General features: G+C 47.7%; 2 protein-coding genes across 12 annotated transcripts in view; one reads left to right on the top strand and one right to left on the bottom strand.

Annotated features, from left to right (window-relative positions):
- FAM81A (family with sequence similarity 81 member A) overlaps window positions 1-10964 on the bottom strand; it is a 29101-nt gene extending 18137 nt beyond the window's left edge. For 2 of the 10 annotated variants that reach the window (XR_004779928.2, XM_035554255.2), the window contains exons 1-6: window positions 5103-5301; window positions 4271-4445; window positions 3544-3942; window positions 2128-2193; window positions 1022-1078; window positions 668-941 (exon numbers count right to left, since the gene is read on the bottom strand). Coding sequence is in view for 8 of the 10 variants with exons in the window: in XM_035554255.2 (XP_035410148.1) it covers window positions 668-941; window positions 1022-1078; window positions 2128-2174 (378 nt within the window). In the remaining 2 variants the exon portion in view is untranslated. Of the gene's footprint in view, window positions 1-667; window positions 942-1021; window positions 1079-2127; window positions 2194-3543; window positions 3943-4270; window positions 4446-4687; window positions 4827-5102; window positions 5302-9784 lie in introns of those variants that run through there. The other 8 variants (XR_004779929.2, XM_035554260.2, XM_050712895.1 and 5 more) reach the window with 7 other exon arrangements.
- Window positions 8275-13255, top strand: part of MYO1E (myosin IE) — a 92065-nt gene continuing 87084 nt past the window's right edge. Inside the window, exon 1 of one of the 2 annotated variants that reach the window (XM_035554253.2) lies at window positions 8275-8350. In XM_035554253.2, the coding sequence (XP_035410146.1) occupies window positions 8309-8350 (42 nt within the window). In that variant the 5' untranslated portion in view covers window positions 8275-8308. Of the gene's footprint in view, window positions 8351-11135; window positions 11282-13255 lie in introns of those variants that run through there. The other variant, XM_035554254.2, reaches the window with a different exon arrangement.

Below are 13255 nucleotides of genomic sequence, written 5' to 3'. Positions count from 1 at the left end.
TCAGTATTTCAGTAAAAAGAGATACATTTTATCATGACTTTAATAAAAGATTCATCTCATATATACTAAAAGAGGTACCTCTAGGTCATTTCTTATTCGTACTGTCCTTACCATAATCTGTATAAAGTAGAACTTGACAATGGAATAAAGTTTTAAATATTAACGTTTATCCATCAGTTTTTCCCACCACGCCCATGTTGCTCATTGAGCAGAGGTCATGTATCTGCGTATGATTAGGTCAGAAAAATGAGCAGTTGGGTTTGGCTACTTAGTGTTGTCAGCGAGTCGGAAATAAAAGAAAGTTTATTACAGACCTAAGGCACTTCCTAGTGTTTATTCGGCACAGCCTTTGGACTGAAGTTGAGCTGGGTATTAGTGTCACGTTAATTCATCTTTTTCAAGGTTTTCCAGTGTTGCTTTTGAAAGCAAACTTATTAGTACCACAAAGGGTTCTGTGTTTATATGCTAATATCCTGTACTATTTTCATAGCCGCTGAAGGAACTGCATAATTTGCAAACAGTGTTTCAAGTTATAAAAACAATTTATAAGCTTACAGAATCTTCAGACCTTGTCTGAACTTTCTCATCCTGTGGTAAACTTTGTTATTAAATGAGAAGGACTAAGTAGCTGAAACGGTATTAGTCCTGTGAAAAATTCCTAACATACCTCAATGTCCCGATTAAGCTGCCTCACTATTGCAGTTATGTTTCGGATATGTTCTTCTAAGAGTTGCCTAGCCAACCGATCGCCCCCCCCTTTGTTCTGCATTCTGTGCAGAGTGGAAACAATGTCCTCCTTAATGCGAAAAGCGTGCTCCACGAGCGCTGCCGTGGTTTTCTCATGGCTTAGGATTCTGTCTTCCAGCTGATCCACAAGGCTTGCAGATGCCAGCGGGACCGCTGTCAACGCCTGGCTATGCAGCGGTATGTTTCGAACCCGTCTAGTGAAGAAGAATATTCAGATATTATTAAGGTCTCACACAAAACTGGCAGTACTGGGGAGAAGCACCAAAAGACTTACAGAGAGGGCGCACTGCTGCAAATAAACGGATGCTGCTTGCTACTGCATCTATCTGTCCTGTAGAAAGGCAAGTTAGGCTCTTTTTCCTACTCTTTAAGGAAGCTTACAAGGCATAGGATCTTAAGAAGAGGACATTAGCATTATAAAAAGTAACAATTCAGAACTATAATTGGAATAAGAACACAAACCCAGATGCTCTTACTGAGTTTCAGAAGCAATGTTATTTGTCTCTACAGCTTTCATCTTTCTTCAGGCTTAATCAAAGCAGAAACTGTAGAAGGTAGATATTGCAAACTAAATAAGACCAGACCAAGATTAAAAAGGAGTAGCTTGTGTACTTTCCTTCTTGCAGTCTATACAGCTATCTTCTAATACTGTACAAAAGCTTGTCCTCCCACAAATGGGACAGGAGCATATACAGGTGTAAAAAGTGAGGAGAGATCAAAATTATGACAAGCTTCTCAGTCTCAGAAGCCAAATTAAAAAAAAAACACACACACACACACACCCCTTATATTTAGGTCTAGATTTTTCAAGAGCTCTGCATTATGTAGCTTCCATGAAAAGCAATGGTAGCTCATGGACGCTCAAAGCAAAAGAAATAAATAAAAAATTGACTGCATAGACATAGACTGTGGATGCATGTAATCATTTCCTGATGCTATGTTCTGTAAAGAGTAAAGAAAATTTTCAGAAGCATAAGTTGAACCCCCCTCCAAAGAGGAGTTGTTATTCTTTTTTTGGTTTTTTTTTTTTTTTGGAACTCTGTTAGTTATTACTTTCACCCTTATAACACTGATAGAGATGTACAAGGACTCTAACAAAGGTGAGATCTGTCCTTGAGCTTTCACACTTACTCCGTATTTAGAAGGCTTTGGCTATTTAATTTTGTTCAGAAAGGGTTAAGTAAAAGCTGAGTAAGGAATTGTGATATGGGCCGTGATTTGCATGAGTCTAGGGTATTTCATTTTGCTTTGCATATAAAATGCCAAAGTTCCATGTTACAGCGTTACTATAAATAGACAATTAAGAGAGAATTAAGAGAGACATAATACTCGACAATATGAAGATTTTTTATTTTTTTTTTTTTTACATTCCATCTGTACCTTTCAGAATGGGCAAGAGTTGGGAAGATCGGGCTTCGCTGGGCCATTTTCTGGTCAATAATTTGTCTGTTGAAAAAGTACACATTGAATTATTTAATAGTTTATATCTGGCATGAAATGATTCAATGCTTCTGCTTTAAGTGAACCTTCAAGAAGAGTTTAAGATTATGCTGACAGGTCTGACCTTGGAGCTTAAATATTGCTTATGGAATAGATGCATTTAAAAATTGATATAAAGGAACAAAAGAATGCAAACTAAAACCTGATAGGAAGTTTTTTTTATAGTGAAAACAGTATTCTAGAAAAGGGCAGGGTTGACAACTTCACAACCGAAATCTGCTCCTGACCCACAGAACTGGTTTGGCAGGACAGAGGCAAACAAACTTCTTGACCCAAATACGTCTACTGATCTCAGACGGCATCAATTAGCAAATACAAAAGTGAGATATGTGGGATTATAGTAAAGCTTAAGAATGCATTGGCTAGAGAATGAAATGAAAATATTTCATGACAGCAAGTTACTGGGGATAATGTATTTTTCAGGTAATCTAAATAGAATGTTAGAGATCAGTATGGTTTAGCAAAACTGTGTATTTTACCCATTTGTTCTCAAATCTAAAAGAGTACACTATGTAGTAAATTCTTATGTAGGAAGACTATACGTTTTGTTCTTAGTTTTTAGATATAGCGAGCCAGACTGTGACAGACATTGCAGCAGAGTAGCTCTGGTAATAGCTTCAAAAAGACATTTTCGATATCTTACTGTGAGATCAGTACCTGGCACAGTAGCTTTCCTCTGGTGACAGAAATTAAAACAATAAAAAAGCAATAGCCTCAATCAAATCCAAGTGTTCCACCCCATATGAAACAAACACACATTTTAACCTACAAAGATGGCAGAAGTGAGCATGGCTATCCTATTGGAAGCCTGAGCCTGAATTCCTTGGGAACCTAAAATGCTCACTGAAAACAAAATGCTTACATATGAAGAGAATTTTGCAATTGCTGTTGAAACCTGGTGCAATATGCTGTACAAACAGAAAGAGGAAAACAGGGTTATTGAAACAAGATTGTAAAATTTTGACTGTAAAGAAGTGATAGGAGTGTCCGCTGAGATTTCAAAATGCCAAGCATGTTTGTGCTTAGAAACTTATGAAAGCACTGCCTAAAAACAGAGCAAACATTGTCACAGTATGTGTGTTCTATTTATAGCACAGTGCTTCAGAAACTACAAATTAGAAAAAAACCATAGTTTTAAGAGAGTCTGGGTTGCTGAGCAGCAGTGACACTAGTCTGCAATTCCGAAGGTCTGATGTTAATTCCTTGCACAACCTCTGATCCTGATGGCTGTGGACGTTATTTCCATGCCTAATGACTCGAATTCTCTATATGGAAAACAGAGATAATGGTACCTACCTCTTCGTTTAAGCTCTTACATGCCTGTAAGTAACAAGCCCTGAATAAGAGCTGGGTATCATTATGATGACTGAGGCATTGGGAATTCTGCACAGCCACTGAATGTCCAGTCCTGCAGTCTGCTCCTCGCACACGTGGTTCCCCACGTTTTTTTCAAACAGTGCCGCTGTCCGTGGGGAGCCCCTCCTGGCTGTCCCGGGGCGCTGTACAGCTGCCTGGTGGTGCCCGAGGCTGTGGTAGGCCGGAGCTCATTTACTCCCGGTGCTCTGCGCCATACCACAGTTTAATGATCTTGATGCAGCGAAGCATTTGAACGTGCAATTTAACTATGAACACAGGAATATCCCACAGATAAGGGAGTAGAGCTATGCATCACTGAGGCAAAACACTGGATTCTACCTAAAAAAAAAAAAAGCATTAAAGTCTGTACATCTAGCAATATCTTAGTAAAATACTCCTTATAAAAACAGCCAAATAAAAAGTCCTTAACTCAAGTGTTTTCTTCTTATGGCCTTCATATCAACATATGGCCTTAATATCAACTGAAAAACATTTTTGGAGTAGAATAAGCATAGGATTGCTTGAAGATTTTGTTTTCTACCAGACTACAGCTAAATGCAAGTGTCTGGAGAAATTGTGCACATGAAACAAAAGGCACATGGGTGGACTTCTTGTTCGTTTAATTTAAGCACGTCACTCATCACTGAAATCTCTCCTAATCAATTACCAGATGACTTGACCTGATGCAGCATCCCGCAGGGCTCTGTGGTAAGGTCTTGTTCAGCAGCTGCACGGAGCTCTACTGCACTTGTGAGGTGCGTGCAGCAGTCAGGAACACTTGGGTGTCAGGACTGATGACGGATTCCCTCTTGCTCAGTGTATGTAACAAACGCCCATTTAGCCTAATCAATATCAAATACAAGAAAAAATAAGGTGTTCTAATGTCGAGAACTGGAGGAGTGCAATTTCACGTAGCTCCAGATTTAACGGTGCTGCACTGAGATAACATAGATACCAGTCGAAACACTGGCTTCGTGTGTTTAAGTGTTGTTCTAAGTGGTGGTGTCTCCAGCTTGATATTGCTATGGCAATTTAAACCGTGCTATATTAGCGCAGTAAATTTAGAGTGATCTATTTAATTTACCAAGTGTTCCGGCTGTGCTCGTCACATTGACGGGACAAAGATATTACTGGCGCTAAGCGGCACGCCTGACGACACGCAGAAATAGCCCTGCCCTCGTTGGTCTGGGCAGCTGTCCCGTGGAGACCCGAGCCACTTGGTCACCGTTTCCCGAAGTCGCCAGCACCCGTTGCAGGAGCTGGAGGGCTCAGGCGACCCTGCTCCTCTCGGCAGGCCGGGGCCGCTCCCGGGGCCGTGCCCCGGCTTGGGGCTGGCCGCCCTGCCCTCCGGCCGTGCGCCTCGGCGCACCTCGGGGGAGCCTCGGCGGGTCCGGGGGGCTCCGCCCGGCGCGGGGGCGGGCAGGGACAGGGGCACCCCGCGGGCCCGGCGCGGCGCTGCTCGGCCGGAGGGGTCGCGGGGAGCGGGGGCTGGGACTCACCACTGCGGCGGGACGGGGCCGCCCGCCTCTCCTCCCCGGCATCCCCGCGGCCGGCAGAGCCCCGCTGCTCGGTGCGCTGCGTGCCTGCGGGGCTGGGTGCCTGCCCGCGGGCCGTCCGTCCGTCCTCCCGTCCGCCCGTCCGTCCTCCCGTCCGCCCGCCCGTTCGCCCGCCCGCCGTTGGCACGGAGCGGGGCGCAGGAGCGGCGCGGGCCTTGGCGCAGGCCGCGCTGCGGGAGCTGCCGCCGTTGCCAGGACGCCGTCACCATGGGAACGGCGCGGCGGGGGCGCGGTGCCGCAGCCGGGGCAGCGCCGCGGGGCCCCGGGCCGCGAAGCCCAGCGCCGGGCAGGGACGGGGGGCTCCGGGCGGGGCGCGGCTCCTCCCCGCCGTGCCGCTCAGCGTCCCGCAGCCGGGGGAGCGCCCCGCCCGGGCCGCGTTGCCAGCCCGTGCCGCTCGCCGGGCCCCGGTGCGGCCTTGGGCGGGCAGAGGTGAGTGGAACCGGAGCGGCACTTGGTGCGCAGACGGGCGCTGGGACAGCGGGCTGGCTCCCGTGCGCGGTAAAACACCCGCACCCCCCCCCGGTGCCTGGGCTGTGGGACTGGGGGCCGGCAGCTGCAAAGCAGGGAAGCGCTGCAGAGCTGCACACCTGTATGAACAGCAGGGTGGGGGCTGCATCTACACACTTACCGACCCTACTTTTATTTTAAAGTAGTTCTCACAAGAGAGGATTGAGCAAGAAACAAAACGTGCCACAGATGCTTTCAAAATGGGGCAGTAACCCACCTGGTGTCACAGGACTATAGGGTGATTAAGGCTAGAGGGACCCCCATTTATCCAACCACTGGCACTATGCAGGGTCATCAGTTAGGCCAGCCAAAGTCCCTCAGGGTTTCACACGGCCTGCTCTTGCTGAAAGCCTCCAAGGACAGAGACCGCATGGTCTCTCTGGGCAGTTGATGGGGGGAGACACTTTCCTTACACCCAGTCTGAACCTCCCTTGTTTCAGTTTATGTTGTCGCCCTCCCACTGTACATTGCTGTGAAGAGCTTGGCTTTGTCATCCTGATGGCCTCCTCATCAGGGGGGCTTCTGGTGGGTCCCCCAAAGTCTGCCTCCACCTGGCAGAGGAACCACTCTCACCAAGCCTCCAGCCCCCAGTCCTTGTGATCCTCTGCTGAGCTTGCTCGGGTTTGTTAATGTGCACAGGTGTGTTCCTTCACCTACTGGTGCCTCAACTAAGTTCATGCACAGGTGTGGTTTTCACACACCAGTTTTGGGATTCTTGTTGTTAAAGAACTGCTTGGATAGTTAGTGTTTTCTAGTATAGATATGGCTGCAGGAGTTGGGCTTAAAAGCAAATTGTTATTTGAAGCAAATTGATTAAGGTTATTTTATTTTAAAAACAGATCAACATTTATATTTCCTGTTGTAGCCTTGCAATTAACGTTAAACTGATGCACAGACTCACTCTCAGCTTCTGTTCTCCCTCCAGGCCTTCGCTCTGGTAACAGTGTTCACCCCAGCGGGCTCTGGGAGGTGTGACGGTCATGCTGAAATGCTCGTCTGTTCTTACACTCGTCCCTAGGTGTTCATACAGGCCAAAACAGAACATTAAGGTGAGTGATCTTTGGTTTGACCCATGTAGATATTCTGTTCAGCTTGTGTTACCAGAAATCATTGGTTTTGTACTTATATTGCTTCCATGATGTTTCTAACTGAAGCAGTACTAAACTGTTGTATTTGATATAATTGTTATCTTCAGTATAGTTGATAATAAACAGATTTATTTTCTTTAAGGTAAATTCAGATTGCTTTCCCTACCAAGGCACAGCAGTAACAATAATGTTCATTTATATAGACTGCTCAACTGTCTCACTCATGTGGAGCCCCATTCTGAGTAATCATAGAATTACAGAATGTAGTAATTTAAGTTTGAAGGGACCTCAGGAGGTAATCTGGTCCAACTCCCCACTCAAAGCGGGGCTAATATTGATGCTAGATCAGGTTGCTCATCCAAACATAAAGTTTTTATCTTAAAAACTTCTGTAGAGTTTCAATAAATCTTCCTCTGAGGAAAAAATATAATCCTTGTATTTTTGTTGATGTGATCCCACATGGCTTAACTGAAGCCACAGGAATACAGGAGACAAAAATTCTTGGTTACCAAGTCCTTGTGGAGTTCTTCCATATCTATAGCAGCCTTGAGAATAACAACATTATTCATACATTTCGGTTTGCAGTTGGAGAAGAACTCAACACTGTGTATTTGGAGCATCTCAAGTGTGAGGCTTCTCTTAATCAGATCCAGAGTAAAAGAGCCACATGTATTCCTCAGAAAAACAGGGGGTGAAGAAGGCTGTTGACTTTGTTACGGTATATTTACTCTAGTGATATTTTAGATTAACATGTCAGTAAGAATTTTTCCTGAACAGGTATGCTTCTCTAATTAAAGGCCAGCAAAAGGGAGGAAAGGAGGAGAGTCTTGTTAGATATAGAGAAAGGGAGTAAAAAGAGTTAAACTGATTGTACTGTCATCCAACATGGAGATCCTGTCCTAATCATTGATTTCACCACATTTAAAGTCATAAACTTCTGGTTTTTTCTAGATACATAATTTAATTTCTCCCTGCATTTCACATGAAGAAATTGCTGAATCCTTACTTTATTTTCTGTAAGTAGGATTCTACATTCACCGCGTGTAACTGCGGGCAGAATGTAACCATCTGCATTTTAGCATTTAGAAAATGTTAAGATTACTGAAGTGTATGTTTATTCTTTGGAAAGCAGATACAGCAAAGATATCTGCACTGAATTTTTAAAATGACCTTAATTTAATACCATTTGCTTTTCTGTGATACAAATCCTTCATCTTTCTAAGAAATACCAGATTGTGTGGTTTTCTAACTGAAAGTATGATCTTTTGTTAAGGGTATTAAGCCTTATTTTAGTGGCCTTCAGGCATTAGTTAAATGATTAATGAAATGATTGTGATCAACAGAACACAAATATGTGGCTTGGAAAACTTATTCTAAATGTATTTCCTGAGTAAGAGAAAAGTAGTAATGCTTTTTTTTTCTTTGCTGCCTGTTTTAGCCAATTAAAAATCAGTCAGGGCAGTGCCTATTTCATTAAAATTTCTAATCTTTTCCAGATTCACTGACTGCTCATAAGAGTTACTTCTTTCTGAAGCCGCAGTACATTTTTTTAGAATGAAGAGCACGGGACGATTGTATTCTGTGGTGTTTCCAGAGGTAAGTGATACGGTATTTTTGAAGACAGTTTAGTCTTTATGCATTTTAGCACCAGCCTGATTCCTGTTCTGTGCTGGCTCAGTCGACCAGGCTGTGGGTAGGTAGAAACGTGTGGGTTACCAGCTGCACAATGGAGGAGGCAACAGCTTCTCTCTTTGTGGCACTGACTGGTGCAGTGCAGGCTCCAAATTGCATGATGGCAAAGAGGCTGTATTGGCTCCATCAGCACTGTGCCTGTAGCCCTGAAACAAGTCCCTTATTCTAAGTCAATCAACCTACTCAGGCACTGAAGTGAAACTTGAGCTTAAATATCTCCCTGAAGCTTAGCAATAGTGATCAATATCAGGAAGATCAAGCACTGCAACTGCTTGCATCCAAAAAATATCCTCAAGATAGTTTTTGATGTTACCACTTCCTTGCATGAAATAGTATTACTAACCAAACACAACACTGTCAGACAATATATGCATGAATGAGCGTGCTGAAAAAAAATGATGAAAGTTCTTGATGCAGGGAATTCTTGCATCTTTTCAAATTAGGTCTTTTACAGGTAACCTGTCAATATGAATTTCATGATATAAATGTCACCACTTCTAAATTTTGTGTTTCATTTTAAATGTACACAGATTTCTTTTTTTTTACTCTGCTGGAGCTCCTTGAGATGAAAATGTGGGTTCTGCTTTCCTCAGAGATGACTGTTACACATGATTAGCTGGAGGAGCTCAGGCATGCAGAACATTTAGGCACACCACCACTCACATTGGAAGGGAAATGCCTTCCCCTGCTTCTGAGCATGGATGTTGAATAAGTATCATTCACTTAATATAGTCAGCTTGGGAATTCGATGTTTACCATTAAAATAAGCAGAAGTAAACCACTATGTTTAAAAGCATGAAAAGACTTTATTGTGAATTAGACTGCTTAGTACACACTGTGCAAAGATTAGTACGGAGGCAGAGCACAGATGCTTTCAGCCCTAAATTTTTTTGTTAAAAGTCATCTTGTAGTCCATCTAGAGTAGATGGACCCTAGTAGCACATGTAAAATGCAGGGAAGTTGGGACTAGTTTCTCTATTAGCTATGCAGTGCAAATGCGCTTTTTTAATCTTATTCCACAACCTAAGTTCTTTGCTTTTTTTGTAGCTTGTTATAAAGTTGTTTGTATGTATGTAAACACATATACATGTAAAGATATATGTCTTAGAAAAGTGAACCTAGACATTAAGAAAGACCCACATCCAAAGCAAATAGAAAAACCTATAAAACCTATGGAGATTCTCTTTGTCGTGTCTGTCCTCTATGTGCTGTGTGGATTCTTACAAGTTCTTTCTCTTTTTCATCTTAGACTTACAAATTTCTGTAACGTTTCAACTTTTAAATGAAATATTAGGCAAACTGTTTCTGTCCTAGTGCAATGCAACTGCTGTTACTCACCTTCTGTTGGGAATTGAAGCGTGGAACTCTGTTCCTGCTTGGTTTCTGCTCACTTTTCAGATATATTTGTGTTTTAATGGCAGTTGCAGATCATGTTTACCACGCAGCTACATTCTCAATGAAAATATTCCCTTCCCCCTCATATTGATATCAATTATGTCTAAGCAATCTGGTAAGGAAATGCCCAGCTTTCCATGATCACAGCGTAGCCCAGTTGAACTGAGAAGGTGTTCTGATCCTCTTTAAAACAGCGGAGGAAGCGTATACAAGGAGGCTGTTCTGCTTCATCCAAACACCACACTCTGTGGGACCGAAGAGGGGCCAGGTAAACAGCGTAAGTTTTGTCCCCTTCCTGCACTGAACACACCGGGGGGCTGAATTTGTAACACTTGACCAAGTGCTGGAGGTGTGCAGAGCAGCACGCAGGTGCTGCAGCCAGCCCCACCGAGGCACTCGCAGCTGTGTGGGGCGGCATGGCCCTTCTGGGGCGCGCAGCCAGCACCTGGCCCGGAGCAGGCTCTGCTCTGCGAGGTAGCAGTGAGGCCGCTCGCGGCTCGTCTCCGGGTGCTTTTGGGAGCCAGTCTTTGGCTGTGAGAATAAGCGGTCAGTTCTGAAGAAAGGTGTTCTGTACAGACTCCTCCTCGCTTTTTCTTGATAGCTGCACTTCTGTTTGACTAGAGTTTAACCAGGAAACCGTAGCGTGGAGTGAGGAGAGGAGAAAGGTGCCCGCTGGGCGTGCTTCCAGGGCGGCTCGGAAGCGCTGTCGGTGCCCGAGGAGGGGGCTGACGGCGCCGGTGCGGCGCGGTTACGTGTAGCGGTGTGTTTGTGCGGCGGTCCGGGAGCGGTGTTCGGGGACCGGCTGAGGTCGGAACCGAGGCCTGCAGCGTGAGGAGGGAGGGAGGCTGCGGGCAGGGCCGCGCCGGGTTACCGGGTTGGGTTACCGGGTTACCGGCCCGTCCCCTCACGGGGCTCGGTCCCCGGAGCGGCACTGGCCGCGTGTCCCGTGCAGCCGCCGCTTTCTCCGCTCTCCTCCGAGCGGCGGGCAGCGGGCAGCTGCGCGCGGGCCGAGGGGCGCCGCAGCCCGGCAGCGGAGCAGCCCGGCAGGCGCTGAGGCGGGGGCCCGAGGGGCGCGGGCGGCGCCGGGATTCCCTCCGGGAATGACGAGCGGGCGGCGCGCGGCGATTGGCTGCGCCGCGGAGACTTCGCCATTTATGGACACAGCGCCCGCGCGGCCGGCGTGGGGCAGCCGTTGCTACGCGCTGCCGCCGCCGCGCGCCCGCACCCTGCCCCCGCCGGCGCGAGCCCCAGCGCTCGCGGGGCCGCCCCGCCCCGCCGCGCCCCAGCAGCGAGCTGCGCGCGCGGGAGGGGAGGGGAGGGGAGGGGAGGGCGGGCTCGCTGCTGCCTGCCGCCCGCCCCCTGCCTCCTGCGGCCGGGCCGGCGCTCAGCGGAGCCTCAGCGGAGCCGCGGGCAGCGCAGCAGCGCGGAGCAGCCGCGATGGTAGGCGCGGGGACGGAGGGGAGCTGGCCCGGCGGCTGCAGCCCGGGCGGCGGGGAGCGGGGGGGCGAGGGTCCGGGCGACGGAGCGCGGAGCGAGCGGAGGGGTCGGGGCCGGGGCCGCGGCCGCCCCCGCTCGGTGCCGGGGGGAGCGCGGCGGCCGCACCTGAGGCGAGGCCGGCGGCGGCTTCGTTCCGCGGCGCCGGGAGCCGCGGCCGGCGGCGTGCCGAGGGGTGACGCGGCCGGCGGGACGCGGGCAGGGCGGGAGGGGCTTGGCCCCGGCCCGGCCGAGCCGCGCTGGGACTCGCCGTGAGCTCCCACCCGGCACGGCCCCGCGGCTGGCTCCGGGCGCTGGCGGTGCTGGGCTCTGCCGGCCCGGCCGCGGCTCCCGCCGAGCCCCTCGCGCAGCCCCTGGCGCCCGGAGACACCTGCGCCTGCCCCGAGCCCCGCGCGATCGGGAGCTGGCGGTGGGGTGGCCGCTGGGTTGGCTTTCGTTGTAAAGTAAAGCGCTGCAGGGGGTATGGAGCCGAGGTTTTCGCCACACCGCAGGGTAACGATGCCCCCACCCCTCGCGGCGCTCGTTTGGGAGCGAGTAATGCTGGGTGGGATTAGCCCATGTGCTCCCAGTGAGCTGGGTGTTTAACCAGATGATTCAAACCAGTCTTTAGTAAGTAACCTTTGCTCCTCAGCGTGTGTTACCTCATGGATACCTGTGGCACTTGTGGACTTCCTGGTAGGAACTGAGTATCATTCCCTGGGCTGCTGATAATCTGTCCAGGCAGGTAGGAGCCGCAGCGCAGGTCACGCAGAGATGTCTGCCTGTGATCAGCATGTCTGCAGCCAAACTGCAGCGGGTGCCATTAATTCCTTTCTAATGAAGGGCTTTAATCAAAGTATAGCTCTCGTAAATGCATGCAAATAAGTGGTAACACACTCGACAAATGTTACTTTATCAAACTAAGAGAATTAGTTTAGATATCTTCTAATTAGAAGATATTCTCGTCTAGGAACTACGCAGGCAGTTTTTGCCTGGCTCATGAACAGTACTTTTATGGTTCTCCCTAAGCAATCATTACAATCAAGCCGGAAAAGATTGATGTTTTTAAAAGCACTGCTTTTTCTAAGACCTATACCCAAACAATTGTTTGATAATCCATTAGCAGGTGGTGTTTTATGACGTAGCTGGCAGAAGGACTGTCTGACAGGATTCCTAATGGCTGCTTACGAGCATGAATCACACTGCTGTCCTGTAACTTGGCACTCTTTTCTGTGCTGTATAAAATAATAATAATAATAATAATGTTGTTTCCCTTATTTTTGCCTTGACAATTTTGATTTGTGTGGAGGGGAAGAAGTTACCACTGACATCAGTGGCAGTTGTTTCACATGCTGATTTTCAGGCAGTTTGATAGAGCAGAGTACGCAAAGGTGGTGACCCCAGCGCAAACGTTCCTTCTCTTTCAGCCTCTGCCATTGCGCATTGCCCTCCTTGGGTCTGCTGGCAAGACTGCAGCTGTATGCAACTTAGCTATGTGCATGCACTTTTTTGCTGGTTTATTTTTAAGCCAGGTCAATATCTATATCCGGTTAACAGTGTGGTTTCAGGAGGAGTTCTGCAGTCATGGAATGGGTGAGCTGTTTTGTGGCCGTACACTGCAATATGACGTGGGAATGAGAAAGAATGGGGCAAAACTGTTAAAGCTGACAGCATTAAGGAACATTGATAATGGTTGGGATTTTTATCTTGAAATGCATTCCTTTTGTTTATTTTTTTACTTTTTTTATAATATATTTTTTTTTTAATTCAGAATCATAGAATGCTTTGGGTTGGAGGGGACCTTAAAGATCATCCGGTTGCACCCCCCTGCCATGGGCAGGGACACCTCCCACCAGCCCAGGCTGCCCAAAGCCCCATCCAGCCTTGCCCTGAGCACTGCCAGGGATGGGGCAGCCACAGCTTCCCTGGGCAGCCTGGGCT

The sequence above is a fragment of the Cygnus atratus genome, chromosome 11 (genome assembly GCF_013377495.2).
Source record: "Cygnus atratus isolate AKBS03 ecotype Queensland, Australia chromosome 11, CAtr_DNAZoo_HiC_assembly, whole genome shotgun sequence".
Classification (NCBI taxonomy): Eukaryota; Metazoa; Chordata; class Aves; order Anseriformes; family Anatidae; genus Cygnus; species Cygnus atratus.
The sequence above is the reverse complement of the archived record's forward strand: the minus strand, read 5'-3'. Positions and strand labels throughout refer to the sequence as shown.